The sequence below is a fragment of the Narcine bancroftii genome, chromosome 11 (genome assembly GCF_036971445.1).
Source record: "Narcine bancroftii isolate sNarBan1 chromosome 11, sNarBan1.hap1, whole genome shotgun sequence".
Lineage (NCBI taxonomy): Eukaryota > Metazoa > Chordata > Chondrichthyes > Torpediniformes > Narcinidae > Narcine > Narcine bancroftii.
In genome coordinates this window covers 103983763-104006906 of record NC_091479.1, presented here as the reverse complement: position 1 = coordinate 104006906, position 23144 = coordinate 103983763, and the positions used below count along the sequence as shown (strand labels likewise).

Below are 23144 nucleotides of genomic sequence, written 5' to 3'. Positions count from 1 at the left end.
ACAGAATCCAGTAAACAGCAGCTGCTTTATTAATCACCGATCAATGTGTTGCTGTTTGTTTGCTTTTATAATTGTAATTCAACGGCACTTTTAATTGTTTATGCTCCTGTAGGTCTTTGATAACCCAGGCTATGTACCAGAGCACAGACTTTTTGATACGCTATTGAGAATGAAAAGGTTTCCATTTTCACTTTGATCAAACTGTGATGGTTTATTTCCCTTCTGCGTGTTTTGTACCTAACACAGCACTGGCAAGGATGTAGTTTTAGTGAGCAAATTCTCTCCCCGATGTAGACGGGACAATAAGATGCAAACAGACAGATGCACGGATAACTGAACTCAGCATCAGCCAGGCTTGTTAAAAACATGAATGTTGGAAAGGAGAGGGGGAGAGAAGGAGAAGTGAGAGGGAAAGAGAGAGAGAGAAAACAAACAGAAGGACAAAGGAAAGGGAGAGAACGAGAGAGGGAAGTGGTAGAACCCATTATGCATAATTTCCATCACAGGAAGGGTGAAGAGGTTTTGGAAAGAGTGCAGAGAAGATTCACCTGGATGGTTTCTGGTTTAGAGGATATGAGTGGTGGGGAGCTTTTAGATGAACTTTTGTTAGTTTCTATGGAGATTCGGAGGTTGAGGGGAGACCTGATATGTTTATAAATGATCAAAGTCCCCTTATCATTAAAAATGATTTAAGATTTCAATCTGTGGCCCCCATTCTGAATGAATGCATGAGACAGTCAGAGTCTTTGTCCCAGGGTAAAAGTGTCACAAATTAAATTTAGATGGTAACAGGCCCTTTCAGCCCATGAGCCTGTGCCACCCAATTTGCCTGTAAACCACCCCCCCCCCCCCCCGGGATGTTTTGAAGGGTGGGAGGAAACCAGAGCACCCAGTGGAAACCCACGCAGACACAGGGAGAACGTACAAAATCTTCACAGACAGGTCTGGATTCGAACACCGGTCCCTATCGCTGGTTCTGAAACAGTGTTGTGCTAACCGTAGAGGACATACTGTACACTTCAGTTTGAGGAGGGAGTTGAAAGGAAAGTTCTTTACACACAGAGTGGTGGGTGGTTTTAATGGGCTGCCAGGGTAGTGGTGGGAGCAGATATGAATGTTTAAGAGGCTTTTACACAGACATGGGTATGTTGGGAGTGGAAGGATTGGTGAGGGTGGCTGAGTTTAACCTGGGCATCATGTATGGCACAGACACATTCGGCCAAAGGGCCTGTTCCTGTTCTATGTTCCATGGCAGGAGAGGGGAAGAGGAGAAAAAGAGATAAAGCAGATGGAGAGAAGGTGAGAAAGGGGGGGAAGGGGTGGAGGGTGAGAGGATAGGAAAGCTGAGGGAAAAAGTTGGGATTTTCTCTTCTATGCATTATCAAGGCAAGGCTGTAAAATATCGGACTGGAAGTCAATACAGAGGATGATCAACATAGTTAGGAAGATCGCTTGAGTCTCCCTTTCCTCTATGGACAACATTCACCGGTTTAATAGGAGTCAGACAATTATAAAAGACCCTTTCCATCCAGAACACAGTACCGTGACCCACTACCATCAGGAAGGAGGTGGAGGAGCATGAAAATCTGCATTGGCAGGCAGGGAAATAGCTTCTTCCCATAGGCTGTGAGATCTATAAATTATATCCTGTATCTGAGTAAATCATCTGAAAATATTTATATATTTTTGTGTAGATGTGTATTGTGTGTGGAGTCTGATCTCGTGAAATGCTGTTTTGCCTGGCTGTTCAGTCAGGTGACAATAAATGAACTTTTGGAGAGGGCACTTTAAGCAGATGCATGTGGTACACAGACCTCCACAAGACGTGCAGCAGAGGGAGCCTTCCACAATACGCACTCCCTTCCTCAGATATATTACCTTGCATAGTACGCACTCCCTTCTCCTTCTGTTCTGCAATATGCACTCCATTCTGCAAAACAAAATCCCTTCCGCAAAACACACTCCTTTCCACAATATACAATCCTGTCCATAACGCACACTCTTTGGCAATACGCACACCCTTCCACAAATATGCACTCCCTTTCACAGTATGCACTCCCTTCCTTACGACCTCAGAACAAGTTGCCATCAGATGATCAGAAACACTTTCCATGTGATGGTTTGAGTAAACAGCAAGATAACCTTTATGAATGGTGTTCATGCAATGTAACTCTGTAAAACATGTTTACAATTTAAAAATCACCAACGATTTTTGAGAGCAACTCAGGCCTGAAAACTTTAGAGAGATATCATGATTGATAAATCCACCTTCACAAAGATATTTAAATGCAAATGTTCTTTTCCAGTCTGTCGTATATGATGGACAGGAGGTGTTCATTGGGAGGACAGCTACGAGAGAGTGGGAAGGGAAGCAGTTTGGTTACTGCAGAATCTCTTGACATTGGGCTGTGGGAATCAGCCATGTTGGTGACAGTGCGTGGGGCCACTTGTTATGAAATAAAGGGAGTGGAATTATTCCAGACAGTTCCAGTGTCAGACTCAGGAGAACAGGAACAGGAGGAACTCGTTTAGTGTCTGAAGCCACATCCCACAGGGAGTTGATCTGTACAACTCTTTCACCTTCGGTTGACATCCAACAAAACTCCACTGATCTGTGCCTTGGAAGCTCTAACTAACCCCTGACCTCATCATAATTCAGGATGAGATCACCAGATTACTCCTACCCATCAATGATGTGACACGGTTAGCGAGGCGATTAGCGCAAACCGGCCCTGTCTGTAAGGAGTTTGTATGTTCTCCCCGTGTTGAAGTGGGTTTCCTCCCTTGTTCCAAATGTACGGGGTTGTAGGTTGATGTGGGTGTAATTGGGTGGCACAGGCTCATGGGCTGGAAGGGTCTGTAACTGTGCTGTATGTCTAAATTAAATTTAACGTCTGTTAATTTTGCTGGTGGGATCCTGCCCTGTATCAGCTGGCTGCTGTTTGTTTTACATGGCAACAATGATTGCCAGCAATTTGGTGCCTTTAAAGTCTCTGTGGATCCATTCCAAGGATGCACAAATGTGCTTGCATAAGAATCACAGAAAAAGACCCTTCATAGAACATTACAGCACAGAAACAGGCCCCTTCAGCCCTTCTAGTCTGTGCTGAACCATTTTCTGCCTAGTCCCACTGACCTGCACCCAGACCATAGACGTCCATACCTATCCCATCCATGTACCTGTCTAAATTTTTCTTAAATGTGAAAATTGAGCCCGCATTCACCATTTCAGCTGGCAGCTCGTTCGACACTCCCACCACTTTCTGTGTGAAGAAGTTCCCCCTCATATTTCCCCTTTCACCCTTAACCCATGTCCTCTGGTTTGTATCTCATCTACGGTCAGTAGAAAAAGCCGACCTACATTTACTCTGTCTGTCCCCCTCACAATTTTAAATACCTCCATCAAATCTCCCCTCATACTTCTACATTCAAGGGAATAAACACCTAACCTGTTTAACCTTTCCCTATAACTCAGTTCCAGAACTCCACACAACATCCTAGTAAATCTCTGCACTCTTTCTGTCTTATTAATACCTTTCCTATAGTTAGGTGAGCAAAACGTTACCATAACACCCCAGATCTTAGACTCAATACTTTGATTTATGAAGGCCAAGATGCCAAAAGCTCTCTTTACAACCCTGTCCACCTGTGACGCCACTTTCACGGAATTACTCCCAGATCCCTCTGTTCCACCGCACTCTTCAGTGCCCGACCATTTACTGTGCACGTCCTTTCTTGGTTTGTCCTTCCAAAATGCAACACCTCACTCTTGTCTGCATTAAAATTCCATTTGCCATTTTTCAGCCCATTTTTCCAACTGGTCCAGATCCCTCTGCAAGCTTTGAAAACCTTCACTGTCCGCAACTTCTCCAATCATAGTGTCATCTGCAGACTTGCTGATCCAATTCACCATATTATCATCCAGGTCATTCAGCCCTACTTCCTTCCATGTTTCCTCCCACGTTCTTAAAACATACGGGGATTGGAAGATGCACAGGCCTACACAGGCCAGAAGGGCCTGTTACCGTGTTGTATTTCTACATTTAAATTTTTTTAAATGAAGAAGAGATCTTGAATTTAAAATGTGAAAGAGCTGTGGTCACAGTGAGTTACAAAGGTACAGATTCAAAAAAGAAAGACTTGTGAGGCCCTGGGGAAAGAGCAGAGGAGGTCGAGAAACAGTTGGGTTGTTCTTTCATGAGCTAGCACAAACAGGATAGGCTGAGCAGACTCTTTCAGTGTCACAGAGTCAGAAATCACAACGGACTATCTTTTTAGATGCACCTCTTTTGCTGGAGTTTACTCTGCTGCTCTCAGATCATTAATTACCTATTATATTTAAACTCTGATCCTGCCCTAATTGACCAATAACCTTGGCTCCCATCTTCCTTGCTTTAACAACCTAATTCTCCCAGGGAGATTATTAACCCAGGTCCTATCACATGTTGTTTGCACAACCTAAATCTTATTTGACTTTCCAGTGCTGATCTAATAATTATCTCCAATATCTTCAAACATGCTGATAGATTACAGAGAGGGGAGAGCATCTCATGAATTAAGTCAGTTCATTCAATTGCCTTCCACATTTCCAAATATGTTCTGTAACTCAAGGCAAATAGATGTTTTAAGTGATTGATAAGGTTTGGCATAGAAATTACAATAGAGGATCTTCAAAATTAATCCATGCAACACGAATTGATCATCAATTGAAACATTTACCAAACTATAAACCCATAAGGCATAGGAGCAGAAAGAGGCTATTCAGTCCATTGAGCCTGTCTCACCATTTACTACTCAGTCCCACTGCCCAGCCTTCTCCCCATAACCTTTTGTTGTCCTGGCTAAACAAGAATCTATCAATCTCTACCTTAAATACACCCAATGACCTGGCCTCCACCAGAGTATGGCAACAAATCCCACACACCCTCTGGCTGAAGAAGTGGACACCCTTCAATCCTGAAGTTGTACCCTCTTGTTCTAGACTCTCCAACCGTGGGAAACAACCTGTCTACATCTACTCTGTTCATGCCTTTCAACATTCAAAAAGTTTCAATGAGATTCCCCCTCATTCTCCTAAATTCCAACAAGCATAGGCCAAGAACTGTCAATCAAACCGAGTAATCCTCAAATCCATTTTGTTCATTACTTGGAGAATCACTGACTCCCCTGTTGGAGGATAATTGGCAAATATACTGGACCACCGAGACAGGCTTCACCAGTATGTGTAATCAATGGCTCTGTCAGAAGGAGACTGGCACAATCTTTGCAACCCCAAATCTAAGGGAGTGTCTGGGGGGAATCATCTGCCAGACCTGGAATAAACCACCAAGAGTTCACCAAAAAGAAAACAATTCACCTTCACTCATAGGATGGTTTTAACAGCAGTGCTGTCGCTGGTGCAGACCCAGGGAGAGAGGGGAGTGGTGTCACAGTGCTCCACTGCATGGTCCTACTGCCCAGTTCTACTGTCCACGGCTCCTTTCAGGCTTTAAAAGGCCTCTTATAGCTGACGAATTCTGTGAGTGCAAGATCTGAGCCCAAGTTGGTGGCATCTGTGCACGTCAGCAGCCACGAGGGGCTGCAGACTCCGGGGGAGCAGTGGACCAGTGCAAGGCACCAGAAACGGGGGAGAAGACATATATTGAGCGGAGTCATGGGAGACAACCCTACTGGATGGTGACCACGGCAATGGACCAGTGAGGGGCTCAGCAGCTAGGGGACCCACACAGGCTGCAGACTGTTGAGGGACTCATTCAGGCTGAGGGCTGCTGGAGATTGGGTCATAGGAACCAGGTATCAGAATTGAGACTTGAGGGTGTGAGGGAAAGAAGGGGTCCCGAAGGGCCTTGGGTGCTGAAGGCTTCCTGATCATGTTGGAGGTTTAGTGATGGTTTGAACAGGAGTCTGTGCAGCTGTGGGAATGCAGAGACGAATCCACAGACACTCAGTAACTCTGAAGGGACTCTCTTTTGCTTCTCTTTCCCCTATCGTAAGGGGTGCTGGGCAATAATCATGGTGACTCTTTGTTTGTCTTACGACAGACAAATGTTGAAGTATATCATGTACATTCCATTTTTATGTATTATTATGTGACAATAAAAAGAACCTTTGAACCGGTTGGTGTAGTGGTTACCACATCACCTTTACAGCATCAATAATCAGGAATGAGATGGGAGGAATGGGGATGGATTGAGATGGGAGGAATGGGGATGGAATGAGACAGGAGGAATGGGGATGGAATGAGATGGAATGGAATGGGAATGGAATGAGACAAGAGGAATGGGGATGGAATGAGATGGGATGGAATGGGGATGGAATGAGACAGGAGGAATGGGGATGGAATGAGACAGGAGGAATGGGGATGGAATGAGACAGGAGGAATGGGGATGGAATGAGATGGGATGGAATGAGATGGGAGGAATGGGGATGGATTGAGATGGGAGAAATGGGGGTGGAATGAGACAGGAGGAATGGGGATGGAATGAGATGGGATGGAATGGGGATGGATTAAGATGGGATGGAATGGGGATGGATTGAGATGGGAGAAATGGGGATGGAATGAGACAGGAGGAATGGGGATGGAATGAGACAGGAGGAATGGGGATGGAATGAGACAGGAGGAATGGGGATGGAATGAGATGGGATGGAATGAGATGGGAAGAATGGGGATGGAATGAGATGGGAGGAATGGGAATGGAATGAGATGGGAGGAATGGGGATGGATTGAGATGGGAGAAATGGGGATGGAATGAGATGGGATGGAATGGGGATGGATTGAGATGGGAGAAATGGGGATGGAATGAGATGGGATGGAATGAGATGGGATGGAATGGGGATGGAATGAGACGAGGAATGGGGAGAGGGTTGAGACAGGATGAACAGGGATGGATTGACATGGGAGGACTAGGGAGAAGATAGACAGGAGGAATGGGGAGGGGTTTCTGGGCCATTGCCCTACAAACAGTGGTTTGGTTGGTGTGAAATGAGTGTCTGTGTAGAGCTCCAACTCTGTGGGTATCGAAGGAGCCACTGCTGCATTTCCCATAATTCCACTGGAGAAAACTCACACTCTGCTCACAACAGCACGGGGTACTCACCCTCCTCAAGCCCCGAGACCTTGGGGTCCTCTGATCCGGTTGTGCCGCTAAAACCCACCGGCCGCAGCTTGCCAATGGCATCCAAGCCCTTGGCCTTTGGCTCCTGGCGTGGCCACACTCTCTGAAGCCGGGGAAGGTCTTTCGAGGGCCCGCTCCTTCCTGAGATGCTTGTTGTCCTGGCACTGTGGTGACTGGGGGCTGGATAAAGCTCTGGTTTCAGTCGCGAGGGTGTACCTGAGAACAAGGAGGGACTGAGAGAATGAACTGTTGTCAGCATGGACCAGTTGGGCTGAAGGGCCTGTTTCCATGACTCTAATGCAGGCACATTTAAGCATGTACAGGTGCTTTATAGACTCCGAATTGCTGGCAGTCATTGCTGCAGTGATAAGTAAGCAGTGGCTTGGTGATGCTGAGCCAAGTCCCACCAGCAACATCAAAACTTAACTTAGATACACTGCACAGTAACAGGTCCTCCCAGCCCATGACACAGAACATCACACCAGACCCTGATTCAGAATGTCAGTCTCATCAGTTGAGGGGATGGGGTGCTGGATAAAATTTGTCCAGAGTTTACGGGGAGAACACTCCTGCTCTCTCGCATGGAGGCTTCAATGCTCCCCCTGTACCAGTGGAGCCCACTGCCCACTTGACAGTGGGGAAACCAGGGTCATGCTTGTGTTGCTTAGCAACTGCTCCATGGAAAGTTTATGCAGAACACTCCCGGGAAGTGGAAAGTTAAGGCCAAGATCACAATTCAGAAAATGTGGCTCCCTTCCTGGTCTGAAATGTCGATGAAAGGATTTTCCCCTTGAATGACATTCCGTTGATCAGGACTGCCCTTTCTTTATTCACCAATCATGAGTCTCTTTATCAGTTCTGACAAAATGCCAATCAAAGTGCCCTCAAGGAAGAATGGTAACGTGGGTGGGGGAACGCGAGCAGGGAAGGGCTTTCTGAAAATTGGAGTGGACAGTGTGTGGTCTAAAGAATCCTTGCTCCCTCCAGGATTTACAGCACTTATCTAATCACTCCCTCAGCAAACCTTAGACCTCCCTCAAAAGATTAATCTCTGTAATGATTAGTTGGTCTACTCCAAACATGTACACTGTTTGGCATGAACACAGCTGAATGCTAAACGCACATTGTGGGGCAGGACATTATAACGGACCTCTTTGTGTTGGGGTGTGTATGTAAAAAAAAAGGTTATTTTCATTTAATTGTCAGCGGTACGGAAACTGCAATGTCTGCTGCAAATACACAGTGACTAAACTCCATATTCTCTTCATTCCAAGATTCTAAAACTAAGGATCTGATTGTGGACCTCAGGAGGGGTGGTGGGGGGGGGGAAATCAGGAGAACACAAATCAGTCCTCATCGAGGAGGGATCAACAGTGGAACTTCAGATTCCTGCGGTTGGGGGGGATGTCAACATCTCTGAAGGTTTGTCCCAGGGCCTCCATGTCGATGCAGTCATGAAGAAGGCTCACCAGCGGGTATACAGGTAGTCCTGACTTACGACCATAATTGGGACCGAAGGATTGGTCATAACTCGGATTGGATGCATCAGATGGCTTAACAAGGTCTCAAAGCAATTTTTAAAACTGATTGAAAATGAACCTTTACCTTGGTCTCTTAGCAGATCAAGCAGTGTTTTTCCTCTCACTTGCTACGTTTCTAGTGAGTCTACAGCACATGGCCCGATATAGCACTTTGTTGAGCATGCACAGATGCACATTTTTTTAAAATTTCAGTTGTATGTATGGGTGGACATAACTTGTGTTGGTAGTCAAGGACTACCTGTAGTTCATGAGGAGATTTGGAATGTTACTTGCAAATTTCTATAGGTGTACAGTGGAGAGCATTCTGTCCGGTTCCATCACTGTCTGGTATGGAGGTGTCAACGCTCAGGACAGGAAAAGGCTAAGAGAGTTGTGAACTCAGCCAGCAACATCATGGGCACCAGTCTCCACTCTATTCAGGACAAGAGGCAGTGCTTAAAAAAGCAGCCTCTATCCTCAAGGGCCTTCACCACCCAGGCCAGGCCCTCTTCTCACTAACACCACAGACACTGCCTTACTTTCACTTCTTTTGCACTAATTTATTTCTTTAAATGTAATTTATAGCAATATTTGCACCTGTATTACTGCTGCAAAACAACACATTTTGTCAAGTTCAGTTTATTGTCATCTGATTTTACATGTACAAACCGATAAAACAGTGTTCTCTGGTCCTTGGTGCAAAAACATGCAGACACACAACCCAATATAACACAGAGACAGGCAAACAATATATATGCAGGACCTGCTGAGTATTAGGATGGACAAACGAGAGATGTTTTTCTCTGCTGTGTCGGAAGCCGAGGGGAGATCTGATAGCAGTTTATAAAATTATGAGAGGCTCTGATCGGGCAGACAGTCAGAATCTTTCTCCTCGTGTAAAAATGTCACACATTAGACCAGCCATTCTCAACCTTTTTTTGGCTAATGCCCCCCCCCCCCCACCCACCAGGACTCTGTTCAAAGTTTATGGGCCCCTTCCCCATGAAGCAATGAAGTTCAGTTGGTTTCTTCTGTCCAACCGACTACTTAAAAACACAAAAAAAATTTATATTACGTGAGGTGAAAAGAAAACAAGGTTTTTACTGAAATGTGCTATAACCCCTGTTGAGAATAGATGCACTCGAGGACATGCACTTAAGATGGGGTGTTTAAAGGAGGTGTGTGAGGCAAGTTTGTTTTTACATAGAGAATGATGGGTGCCTAAAATTGGCTGCTGTGAAACACCACCAGTGACTGGGGTTCGAATCCCACACTCTCTGTAAGGAGTTTGTATGTTCTCCCTGTGTCTGCGTAGGTTTTACCCAGGGGCTCCTGTTTCCACCCACTGTTCAAAAACACACTGGGTTGTTGGTTATTTGGGTGTAACTGGGTGGCATGGGCTCGTGGGCCGAAAGGTCCTGTTACGGTGCAGTATGTCTAAGTTTAAATAGTACAGTTTGAGAGGCTTCTAAATAGACACATGAACATGCAGGGGATGGAAGGATCTGGATCATGTGTAAGCAGCGGGGCTTTAGTTTGTCTGGGACATCATGCTCACCATAGCCATGTGGGGAGAAGGGTCTGTTCCTGTGCTGTCCCACTCCATTTCCTATGTTCTATTTTCAGCGGTTTTGTACTTCAGATGGGTGGGGGAATGAGCTGCAGGAAAGGGAATGAGAAACCTGGTACTGGGGCTTTCTGAAGCAGCGCTTCCTCCTCATCAGCTGTGCTCAGATGTGGTCTGGTGTTTGCAGGAAGCAAGTGAGAGGGGCCCCGATACACTGCCTTACCCTGTCACCACACCTTTCATTTCCAAGAGTCGGGTTTTCTCATGGACTCCCTCTCTGTAGGCCTCCAGGTCCGATATGAAACCAAACAAACTGATGGTGCTCTATTCACCTGACTTCACTGTTAATTGGGAAACTATTCATCTCCAGGTGATGGGGCTTTTGGGTGGCCCCTGGATTCAAAAGGTAGGGGGTCTCAGGATTCACAAGGCCAAGGTGAAATGAGAAAGAAACAAATCAGCGACTCACCGACTGTCAGTGATGGGGAGCCCTCGTTTGGTGAGGGGGTGACTTCAGGTTGGTGGCTATTCTCAGGGAAGGCTGCTGTCTGAGGTTTCAGCATGACAGGAGGAGAAGACTTGTTGCTGGCGACTGGTAGTGACAGAATCAGGCTGCTCGATGATGTCACCTAATGGTGATGCATAAAATTAAGCAAAGAAATATACTTACTGCAAGGGACACTTCATTGTCTGAGATAACATTTCACAATTTAATACCAATAAAAGTCAAGAATCAAGCAGCTTGCAGCTGATTGGCTCAAAATCATGGAAGGAAGTTGCCTGTTACTCTCTCTGGCCATCTGTCAATCCATCTTTCTGTCCAATCCTGTCTGCTTATTTATAACCATTCCATCTACCTACTTATTTGTCCCACATGCGCTCTCTCTTCTCATTCTATCCATCCACAGGGCGGCACAGTTAGTGCAGCGCTATTACAGCGCCAATGATCGGGACTAGGATTCGAACCCCACACTGTCTGTAAGGAGTTTGCATGCTCTCCCCATGTCTGCGTATGTTTTCCCTGGGGGCTCCGGTTTCCTCCCACCTTTCGAAACGTACCGGTGTGTAGGTTAATTGGATGTAATTGGGCAGCACAGGTTCATGGGTTGAAATGGCCTGTTACCGTGCTGTATATCTAAATTTTAAAAATAATTTAAATTCCTCTCTCCATTATCTATCTCGCTGACTAATTCTCTGAGCATTCATCTCTCTATTTATCTTTTTCATCTGCCTCTCCTGTCTACTTATCAATTTCTCTCCAACTACTTTATTGTCTATGGTACAGGCCTTCAGTCATTTAGCAACGTCACCACGCCAGCTTCAATCCAATTTTAAAATTCATGTGCTGGTTTCAAATCCCTCCATGGCCTTTCTCAACCACCTCCCTAGGTCCCATGGCCCTTCAACATCTCAGGGCTCCTCCAGTTCTGGCGACTTGGACATTTTCAACTTTAACCTCTCCACATCCAGAATGCACTGTTAGACGAGGTGGTGGAATCAGATCTAAATATTTTCTTCAGGAGATATTTGGACTGGTATGTGGCCCTAATCAAGCAAGTAGTTGGGCAAAGTCTGCAGTCGCTGTGATTGTAGTAAATACACCAAAATGCTGGAGGAACTTAGCCGGTCTCGCAGCGTCATTAGGAGAGAAAGATATATTCCCGATGTTTTGGGTCTGAGCAATTCTTCAAGGTACAGGCAAAAAAAACAGGAAGGCTCCTGAATAAAGACTGAAGAATGGAAAGGGGAGGAGTGCAGACCAAGAGTCAAAAGGTGTTCGTGAAAACATGATGCTGCAGAAACCCAGCAGGTCAAACAGTGAATTTTATGGAGCAAAGATAAAGATACAGAACCAACATTTTGGGCTTGAGCCCTTCAACAATATGTGAACAAACTGTAGGCAGACGCCCAAACAAATATAAAATTGGTGCAGCGGTTAGCGCAACACCTTTACAGCGCCGTCAATCAGGAACAGACGGGGGTTTGAGTCCCGCACTGTCTGTAAGGAGTTTGTACATTCTCCCCGTGTCTGCATGGGTTTTCCCCGGGGGTTCCAGTTTCCTCCCACCCTTCAAAACATAGCGGGAGTTGTAGGTTAATGGGGTGTAAATTGGGCGGCACGGACGTGAGGCAAAATGGCCTGTTACCGTCTAAATTTAAATTAAAACATTTAAAAGTCAACAATTGGATATAATGAGGGGAGAGGTGAGAATTAATTTTGACTCTTTGAAAGGAGAAAGAGGGAAGAGAGAGAGAGAGAGAAAGAGCTGGGGGAAAGGTGACAGGGGGAGGTGGGTTAAAAGACACCAGAAAAGTCTATGTTAATGCCATCTGGTTGGAGGGGGCCCAGTCAGAAGATGAGGTGCTGTTCCTCCAATTTGCGGTGGTCTCAGTCTGGCAGTGCTTGAGACCATAGACAGACATGTCAACAAGGGAATGGGATGGGGAATTGAAATGGGTGGTCACTGGGAGATCCATGCTATTGCGGCGGACAGAGTTGAGGTGCTCAATAAAGTGATCTCGTAGTTATTGGCAGTAGTTGGGCAAAATGGTTGAGATGGACCTGGGAGGAGCAGATGGGAAGTCAATCCAAATGACCATAAGAGCAGCAAAGAGGATCACTGAGGTCTCCCCCCATCCCCATCCCTCCAATCAGTGTGATCTACTGACACCTTTGTTTAAAGAGAGTACACAAAATCATTGAGACCCCCTTCCATCTTTCAAACAGCATCTTTCAGCTGTTCCCGTCGGGGAAGAGATACAGGAGGATCAGAGTCAGCACCACCAGGCCGAGGAACAACTTCTTCCTACAGGCAGTGAGAATGCTGAATGACTCAATGAACTACTCATACTAACCCTCCGAGACTCTACTATTTATTAAACAATATTTAATTATTTATCCTGCTTAAGTGCTGTTAGTCTGTATGTGTGTTATGTCGAGTTGTGTGGCTGCATGTTTTGCACCGAGGACCAGAGAACAAGCTGAAGCTCCTCGTTGCCATCAGTACTGAAGAGCACCACTGAGATATCCGTAAACCCTGCTTCTATTATGTCCTTCGCTGAGTGTTTGTGATAAAAGTAATTTTTATTGTCATTCACATTGAACAATGTACACATACACTGACATTTTTATTTGCTGCTGCCAAACTTGTACTTGTAAATAAAACTTGTAACTGTGTCAGGAGGAGGTAGTAATCACTTCTTACCTCTTGTGACCAGTCAATCATCATGGAGTGATTGCTGAGGCCCTCCTCATTCCTGTTATTCCTTTGGGAAGGGCCTGCCTTCTGTTCCGGTGAGCTACCAGGTTGGGGAGGAACCCGTGAACCTAGGGTGAAGGATGGTAAGGAGTAAACATCTCCAGTGGTTTGTCTCAGTCCCACCCACACTGACACAATGGCCAAGAAAACACATGGGGAAATTCGGCACATCATCTGCAACCCATAACAATGTCTGCAGGTGCACCGTGGAAAGTATCCCGTCTGGGCACGTCACTGCGTGGATGGGAACTGCTCCGCCCAAGACCATGAGAAGCTGCAGAGGTTTGTGAACATGGCTCGGACCATCACACACCCCGTCCCCTCCCCTTCCCTCCATTACCTCTATCTATAACTTCTGCTACCTTGAGAAAGCAGCCAACATCCCATTCCAGCCACTCTCTTTACTCCCCTCCCATCAGGAAGAAGGTTCACAAGTGTGAGATCACGCCCCCCAGATTCAAGGACAGTTTCTTTCCTGTTGATATCAGACTCCTGAATGAACCCCACATTCGTAAAATGATGTTGTATTTGCTCCCTACTAACTGATAACTTTGCATTCCTCTACTGTCTCTCACTTGTACTATGTATGAGATGTCTCACTGGTATGCTGACAAAACAACCTCCAGCTCTAGACCTTGGTAATCTTAAACGGAAGAGCGAACCCGTCTGGTATGACCATAACAATCAGAGATTCATTTAAGGTCTCTTACTTTGCACATTTTCATTATTGAATATTTTTTTAAATTTAAATTTAGACAAAGTACAATAGCAGGCCCTTTCTGTACACGAGCCCGTGCTGCCAATTGACCCTCAAACCCTGAAATGTTTTGAAGGGTAGGAGGAAACTGGAGTCCCCGGGGAAAACCCACACAGACATGGGGAGAATGTACAAACTCCTTACAGACAGCGCAGGATTTGAACCCCGTTCCAAGTCGGTGGTGCTGTAACAGTACCTTGGTGGTGCTAACTGCTACACTAACCGTTCCGCCCACAGGTTGTATATAATGTCATATATGTATTCTGACAATAAATCTGAACTTAGAACTATGACTGGTCTGGCAGGTTCACCGTGCCATTCTGCAGTCTGCACCAGCCACAAGACACACTACAGCTGTTAACCCAGACCTCTCCAACAGCAACTCCTCAAGATGAGGCCCCTCCTAGCAAAAGGGATGAAAGTTAGAGCGCAGGGGAACACCCCACCATCTGCAGGTCTACTTCTGCACCCTGACTTGGGAACATTTCATCCAAGAATCCCCACCCCAAAGCACCATGGGAAGGATCTCATTCACCAGTAGGATTCACTAAAATTCAAGCTCACTCCTCCACCACCTTCTCAACTAGGGAGAAACAGTGATGCCCAGATCCCAGAAATTAAGAAAAGATTTTAGTCTCTAAAATGCACTGTTACTGCAGAAGTCAACAACTTTATCATTTTTGGAGCTCAAGCCCACCCCACGCACGTAGTCTTGAAAAGGGTCCCCATCCAACTCGTCGACTGCACATTTCTCCTCATGGATGCTACTCTGCTGAGTCCCTCCAGCTTCTCGTTCTTTGTTAAAGAAAATTATAAAGTTGGCTTCTTTATATTTTGTTCTGATTTGCTTGCAGGAGGGGAGACTGTTGACCGGTGGTTGGTTCTAGAATTTACCCATCCAAAAAATTCCAAAATTTCTTTCATCCCAACATTTTATTTACAGCTGTGAAAGTTTATGAGAGATATCATAGATTTTTTTTTACATACACAGAGAGAGGTGGGTGCCTGGAATACATCGTTGAGGGTGGTGATGGAAGCTGGTACAATAGAGGAAATCACAAGTTTCTTAGACAGGCACATAGATGTGAGAAAAATAAAGGGTTATGGGTGTGCAGTAGGGAAGGATTAAATTTAAATTTTAGCCCATATATCATGGTAACAGGCCCTTTCGGCCCACAAGCCCCTGCTGCCCAATTACACCCCAGTACATTTTGAAGGGTGGGAGGGAACTTGAGCACAGACACGGGGAGAACGTACAAACTCCTTACAGACAGCGTGGGATTTAAACCTTGGTTATTGGCATTGTAACAGCCATTGTCACGCTGCTTAGATCGGCACAACATTGTGGGCGAAAGGGCCTGTTCTGTTCAAAGTTCAAATTTATTGTCAGAGTACATACGTGACATCACATACAAGCCTGAGATTCATTTCCCTGTGGGCCAGGCAGAATTTCTAATTACCAGTAACTGTAAAAGGTACTTAAGAAGAAAGAAATGTAAACAAACTGTGCAAATATAGAAAATAAATGTTCAGTATTAAATATTGAACAAAGTAAGTGTCCTTAAATGAGACTGTGAATGAGCCAGTTGTTCAGGAGTCTGATGGTGGAGGGGTAGCAGCTAGTGCTGAACCTGGTGCAATGTTCGATGTGGCTGGTGTAATCAGAGTACATTCTCTGGCCCAGTGACATGACTATTTACCCACCGATAGTCTTGGACTTGCTCCCTTCTTCCTCTTTCACTCCTCTGGCCATGGACTCCATGCTCTCTGCTATTGTAACCTGAGTCAATTGCTCCTCGAGCTGGTGGATATAATGGTGATGATTTGAGTCCTGGTAGTCTCGAGCTTTATCCAGACTCTCATCAGCATCCCAGGTCCAAGGTGTCGGAGAAACAGGCGATCTCCCAGCCATCTCTTCAAGGTAAAAATGGGACACATTCTCGGTGATCCAAGAGCAGGCAAAACTTCCAATCAGGCACCAGTGAGACCCACTTGGAGTATTATGGGTAGTTTTGGGCTCCTTGTTTAAGAAAAGATGTGCTGACGTTGGAGAGAGTTCAGAGGAGATTCACACAGAGATGATTCCAGGGATGAAAGGGTTATCATATGAGGAACATTTGACAGCTTTTGGCCTTTACTCATTGGAAATTAGGAGAATTTGAGGGGGGGTCCCCTTATTTAAACATTTTGAATGTTGAAAGGCATAGACAGAGTAGATGGGAAAAGATTGTTTCCCAAGGTGGAAGAGTCTAGGACAAGAGGGCACAACTTCAGGATTAAAGGGTGTCTGCTTGGATCAGAGATGCAGAAGAATTTCTTGAGCCAAAGCGTGGAGGCCCGGTCATTGGATGTATTTAAGGTTCTTGATTAGCCTGAGCATCAGTTATGGAGAGAAGGCCAGGCAGTGGGGCTGAGTGGAGAAATAAATCAGCTCATGATTAAATGGTGGGAAGACTCAATGGGCTGAATGGCCTATTTATGCTCCTATGTCTTCTGGTTTTTTAGTCTTAGGCATATAACACTGCAATATTTGGCCCACGAGCCTACCCCAATTAACCAACAATCCCCAAACATTTTGAAGGAAACCAGAGCTCCCGGGGAAAATCCATGCAGCCCTAGGGAGAATGTACAAACTCCTTACAGATAGGGCCAGATTCGAACCTGGATCTAAGATGCTGTAATAGCGTTGTGCTAACCACTACACAAACCATGTTGCCCTCGTGCCACTGGCGTACGTGAGGAATCTGATGGTGCCGCTTCAGATGATAATGGATGGGCTCAAGTCAATGAGGTCACTAATGCTGGCAAATAACCTTGGTGATACCCAAGAGACTAGAGTTGGAATTAACAAGAAAGTCACCAAAGACTCTTCCAAATTTCTACAGATGTGCCGTTGAGAGCATTCTGATTGCTTGCATCACTGTCTGGTATGGAATTACCAATACACAGAATGGGAAATAAACAACTAGAGAGTTGTGAACTTGACCAGTGCCATCAAGAGAATCAGTCTTCACTACATCTACAAGAGGTGGTGTCTTAGAAAGCAGCCTCTATCCTTAAGAACCCCCACCACCCAGGCCAGGCCCTCTTCACTCTGCTACCATCAAGAAGGAGGTCCAGGAGCCTGATGATGAACATCCAGTGGGTCAAAAACAGCTTCTTTCCCTCCGTCATCAGAGTTATGAACGGACAATGAACCACAGACACGACCTCACCTTCTCTTCTTTTGCATTAATTTTTTTAATGTAATGTATAGCAATATTTGTACCTGTGACACTGTCACAAAATAACGAATCTTGTGACATATTCATGACAATAAAATCTGATTCCAGAAGTCTGCAGATGCTAGGGTCGACTACAATCCACAAATGTGCTGGAAAAACTCAGCAGGTCCTGCGGGGAATCTTTGGTTCATTTGATGCGAGTCCAATTAGCAAGGACGGCTAATGTATTTGACCATTCGTGAGATATGAGCATTTGTGGCCAACCCCAAAATACTCGAGCTCAGGTGCAGAAAAGAGTCACCGACTGGTAGATTCATGCTCGTGTGTGGAGCATATCAGGTTTGACAGCAGGATCCCTCCCTGGAAGGACTGTACAATACAATAGTCCCATGGCTTTTGTCATAATTCTGTATTTATTTAATTACCTGAAGATAAAACTTTCAGCAGCTAAAGTGAAATTCAAGCATATATCCCAGAACAATGGCTGCTAGTCCAGTAACCACCATACTGCCTGTGGGCAACACGGCTAGCATAATGCTATTACAGCACCAGCGAGCCGGGTGCAAATCTGGTGCTGTCTGTAAGGAGTTTGTACGGTCCCCCATGAACATGTGGGTTTTCTCCGGCTGCTCTGGTTTCCCACCCTCCAAAACCAATAGGTTTGGTAGATTAATCAGCTCCCCACCCCCTTCCCTACCTTCTACCAGAGATCTACCCTCTCCCCCTCTTCTCACTTTTTTCCTCTTCTAGTCTCCCACCTGTACCCTCCTATGACCTCTTATCTCTGAGTCTGTGTTCCTCCCCCTTCCTTTTTTCTCCTTTCTCACCCTCTCCCCCTTCCCTACTCCTTTTTATTCAGGCATCTGGTTGTTTTTTTCTTATATCTGACCATGTGGCCAGGCCCGAAATGTGCGTTACTTCCTGTGGATGCTGCATGACCTGCTGAGTTTCTCCATCGTGTTTGTGTTCTGCAGTCACCCCCTGCATGTGCAGACTTTCCTATTTAGATCTTAAGTGGCCTTGAAGTAGTGAAGTAATTGGGTGGGACGGGTAGGCTCTAAAGCATTGACAGACCTTCCTGTGTGACTCCAAGAGATGTAACCCTACCTGAATCAGACTCCAGTCCTGTGGAATCACCCAGAGTGTGCTGGGACAAGGAAGAGCTCATGTATGGGATGCCCCCTTCCAGCTCCTCGTATGCCCTGACATTCCTGTCACTGAGTGTCACTTCACCATCATTCCCACATGAGCGAGCTTCCAAACTTCCTGTGAGGGTCAAAGAAAAGGAGAAGTGTATCAGAACTCATCAATGTTGTGGTGAAGAAATCCCAGCACTTTAGGGTCCTGTTGTGTGGGTTAGGTAAGGTTTGGTGGGTTAAAGAGCAACGAGTCTGGACACGGGCTGAACATAGGAAGAATCTTTATTAAAACACATGTGAAGGGATCGCAACAGGGAATGGACAATGAACCACAGACATGACCTCACTTTCTCCTATTTTCTTGCACTATTTATTTCTTTTTGAAATATAATTTCTAACAATATTTTCACCTGTGACGCTGCCGCAAAACAACAAATTTTGTGATGTTCATGACAATAAATTCTGATTCTGAGGTTATGGCCAGGGAGTGGTGATCCTTTATGATGTTGGCTGCCTTCTTGAGGCAACATCTCACATGGATGTCTGCAATGGATGGGAGGTTGGAGCCTGTGATGAACCTGGTTGTGTTTGCTACCTTGTGCAGCCTTTGGCGTTCCTGGGCACTTGAATTCGCAAAGCAGGCTGCAATGCAACCAGTCGGTAGGCACAATGCCCCTGTAGAAGTTTGATAGAGTTTGCCAAATCTCTTCAGACACCTTAGAAAGTAGAAGCGTTGATGTGCCCTCTTTGTTTGCCTCAATGTGCTGGCTCCAGGGTATCTGGCCATTGCTGGCAGGGTCTGCATTTATAAATAAACTTGAAGGCAGGTAATGCTTGCCACCTGATTGGATGTCTGTAACCTGTCAATCAGGTCACAAAAACCTGCTGTTTGAATGGCGGTGAGAGAGGTGGGGCACTTGCAGACAGACAGGTTGGGTGGCCAATGGAGGGGGAGTGGGGTCGGGACAGTTAGTTGGAGGCAGCTGATTGTACCTAGCTTATTTCTATCCTGATTGTCCAGTGCTTTTCCTCTTGGTGTGACTGGGGAACACTTGGACCAGCCTGACTCCGGCTGAAACAATTAGCGCAGAAGAAATTCTTTGGCAGGACACTTCAAAGCATATTGTGGTGTGTCAGCAATCCCTGTCATCTTCTGTCAGAATACATTATTCCAAACATTGTAACCGGTGAAAAGGAAGTTCAAGTGAAGTCATTTGGAAACAGCGAGCCACTTTGTCCTTTCCTGTCGCCATTTAAAAGGCCTGCTGACTTGGACGCAGAGTATCAGTGAAAGGGCTGGAACACGGGAAGGTCTCCTTCATTGTCAAGGACAGTAGCACTTAGAAGATGATGCTCAGAAGGGTTAAAATGGGTCAGCTAGTGATTGTTTGGACCTGGAGCAGAGATCTGAAAGGCAAGTCAAACAGCTACAATAGAACTGTCTATCTGTAAGTCTTAACAGGGGCAGGGCAGATGGTGAAGGGTTCAATCTACATCTGTTGCTTATTTCTGACATGAATTGGCTCAAAAATAAATGGGTAAATCAGATGCTTGGTACAAAAGCAGAGGAATTTCAAGATGCCCCACTGCCTGCATTCACAAACACACCCCACAGTTGAATTAGGACAGTGGTTCCCAATCTTTCTTTTCCCACTCACATACCACCTTAAGTAATCCCTTACTAACCACAGAGCACCAATGGCATCCTATACCATGGATGCTTTATGGTTAGTAAGAGATTACTTAAGGTGGTAAGTGAGTGGCATAAAAAAGGTCGAGAACCATTGAATTAGGACTTATTTGATGATCAGGTTCATATTTCATCAAACTAACTGTATTCTGGAGATGTGATTACACAAGGTGCTTTTACTTTAGGTTTTACGACCATTTCTACTTATTCTCTCACTCAAGACATTTCTCCATCTCACTGTTCCCATGTCCTGGCAGGCCATGATCATGAAGAGTCCAGGCATGGCTGTATTTGGACACCTTCAGGGTAACCCAGGGACACTGTCATGGAGCGGGTGTCATTTGACACCCTAGCCTGCAGTGGATCAAGGAGATGGTTCAACACCACCTTCTCCTTCCATATACCCCTCAGCCTCTGAGTGAAAAACATCCCTCAGGTCTTCCCCTCTCACCTTAAACACGGCCTCTAGTTTCAGACTCCCCTACCTGAGAAAGTATCTACTCTTGATTTCAGATTTCAGATTTATTGTCAGAGAACATACATGACATCACATACAATCCTGAGATTCTTTTTCCTGTGGGCAAAACAGAATTACCACTTATTGATAGTGGAAAAAGAAAATTGTACACATTTAAATAAATAAAGGAATGTAAACAAACTGACTGTGCAATACAGAGAGAATAAAAAGAATCAATAAAGTGTAAAAGTCCGAGTTTGTGGTTGAGGAGTCTGATGGTGGAGGGGGAGCAGCTGTTCCTGAACCAGGTGGTGTGAGTCTTGTGACACCGATACTCTTTCCTGATGGCAGCAGCGAGAACAGAGCGTGAGCCATGTGGTGTGGATCCTTGATGATTGCTGCTGCTCTCCGATGGCAGCGTTCCCTGTAGATGTTCTTGATAGTGGGGAGGGATTGCCTGTGATGTCCTGGGCTGTGTCCACTACCTTTTGCAGGGCTTTATGCTCAGGGGTATTGAAGGCCTGGAAGTCAGCCTGAAGAAAACTGAGGTCCTCCATCAGCCAGCTCCCCACCATGACTACCAGCCCCCCCACATCTCCATCGGGCACACAAAACTCAAAACGGTCAACCAGTTTACCTATCTCGGCTGCACCATTTCATCAGATGCAAGGATCGACAATGAGATAGACAACAGACTCGCCAAGGCAAATAGCGCCTTTGGAAGACTACACAAAAGAGTCTGGAAAAACAACCAACTGAAAAACCTCACAAAGATAAGCGTATACAGAGCCGTTGTCATACCCACACTCCTGTTCGGCTCCGAATCATGGGTCCTCTACCGGCACCACCTACGGCTCCTAGAATGCTTCCACCAGCGTTGTCTCCGCTCCATCCTCAACATCCATTGGAGCGCTTTCATCCCTAACGTCGAAGTACTCGAGATGGCAGAGGTCGACAGCATTGAGTCCACGCTGCTGAAGATCCAGCTGCGCTGGATGGGTCACGTCTCCAGAATGGAGGACCATCGCCTTCCCAAGATCGTGTTATATGGCGAGCTCTCCACTGGCCACCGTGACAGAGGTGCACCAAAGAAAAGGTAGAAGGACTGCCTAAAGAAATCTCTTGGTGCCTGCCACATTGACCACCGCCAGTGGGCTGATATCGCCTCAAACCGTGCATCTTGGCGCCTCACAGTTTGGCGGGAAGCAACCTCCTTTGAAGAAGACCGCAGAGCCCACCTCACTGACAAAAGGCAAAGGAGGAAAAACCCAACACCCAACCCCAACCCACCAATTTTCCCCTGCAGCCGCTGCAACCGTGTCTGCCTGTCCCGCATCGGACTTGTCAGCCACAAACGAGCCTGCAGCTGACGTGGACTTTTACCCCCTCCATAAATCTTCGTCCGCGAAGCCAAGCCAAAGAAAAAAAAAATTGGTGTCGCCACACCAGACTGTGATGCAGCCAGTCAGCACACTTTCCACCACACATCTTAGAAATTTGCCAGGGTTTCTGGTGTCATACCAAACCTCTGCAAACTTTGGAGGAAGTAGAGATGCTTTCTTCATGATGCCATCAGTGTGTTGTGACTCTTGGGTGAAAATGGAAACAACAAGCAACATCCGACAGCTGTGTCAGGACCTAAATGCCATAACCTGTTACAAATCCAAATCCGGTGAAGTAGCAGAAGGCAAAGGTTCTCTCCCAGAGGAACTCAATACCTTCTACATCCGATCTGACAAAGTAACAGTGAAAAACCACCCTTCTGCACCCCCACGTCCCTGAGGATCCCATCCTGTCTGTATCTGAGGATGACTTTCAGATTCATATTTGAGAAGGACCACAGACTGAAGTCCTAAATATTTTTAATGTTTTTAATATAGACGGTAGGAGAAGAATGGAAGAATCCAATGAAACTTCAAAGGGAAGGGGGGCCCATAAACTTTGAGCAGAGTCCGAAGTGGGGGGGGGGGGGGGGTCATAGCCAAAATAAAGGTTGAGAATGGCTGCTCAAGAGTATGGAAACCCTCTGGATAAGGAAAATTCCCTTCATCTCAGTCCTGGATGGTTCCCTTATTCTGAGCTGTGACCATTTTTGACTCTGTTGTGCTCCAAGTTTAACCAGTTCTGGCTTTTAATCTTGCCAAGCTATTGATAAGATGTAGCCCCAGTGTGATAGTCCAGATTCTATCACCAATGTGTATATGTACATATGTACAGATGGTCGTGTAGGATGACTGTGATTGGCTGAGAGTGTAGCCACACCTACTGGCTGGTCTTAAAGGGTTGCTCCTAGCCAGACCAGGTCACTCTGGACTGGTTGACCTACTTGTGATATGCTCCAGTCTTTTAGTTAATAAAAGCCTTGGTTTGGATCAACAAGTCTTTGGATCTTTCGACACGCTCTACACCCAGGAT

The 23144-nt window shown here is 45.8% G+C and overlaps 1 protein-coding gene across 6 annotated transcripts in view; it reads right to left on the bottom strand.

Moving 5' to 3' along the window:
* LOC138746261 (uncharacterized) overlaps nt 1–23144 on the bottom strand; it is a 121590-nt gene that overhangs the window by 52247 nt on the left and 46199 nt on the right. For 5 of the 6 annotated variants that reach the window (XM_069904380.1, XM_069904382.1, XM_069904385.1 and 2 more), the window contains 5 exons: nt 18551–18709; nt 15924–16133; nt 13409–13530; nt 10672–10831; nt 7098–7331 (listed from right to left, as the gene is read on the bottom strand). In XM_069904380.1, coding sequence (XP_069760481.1) covers nt 7098–7331; nt 10672–10831; nt 13409–13530; nt 15924–16133; nt 18551–18709 — 885 coding nt within the window. The remainder of the gene's footprint in view (nt 1–7097; nt 7332–10671; nt 10832–13408; nt 13531–15923; nt 16134–18550; nt 18710–23144) is intronic. The other variant, XM_069904381.1, reaches the window with a different exon arrangement.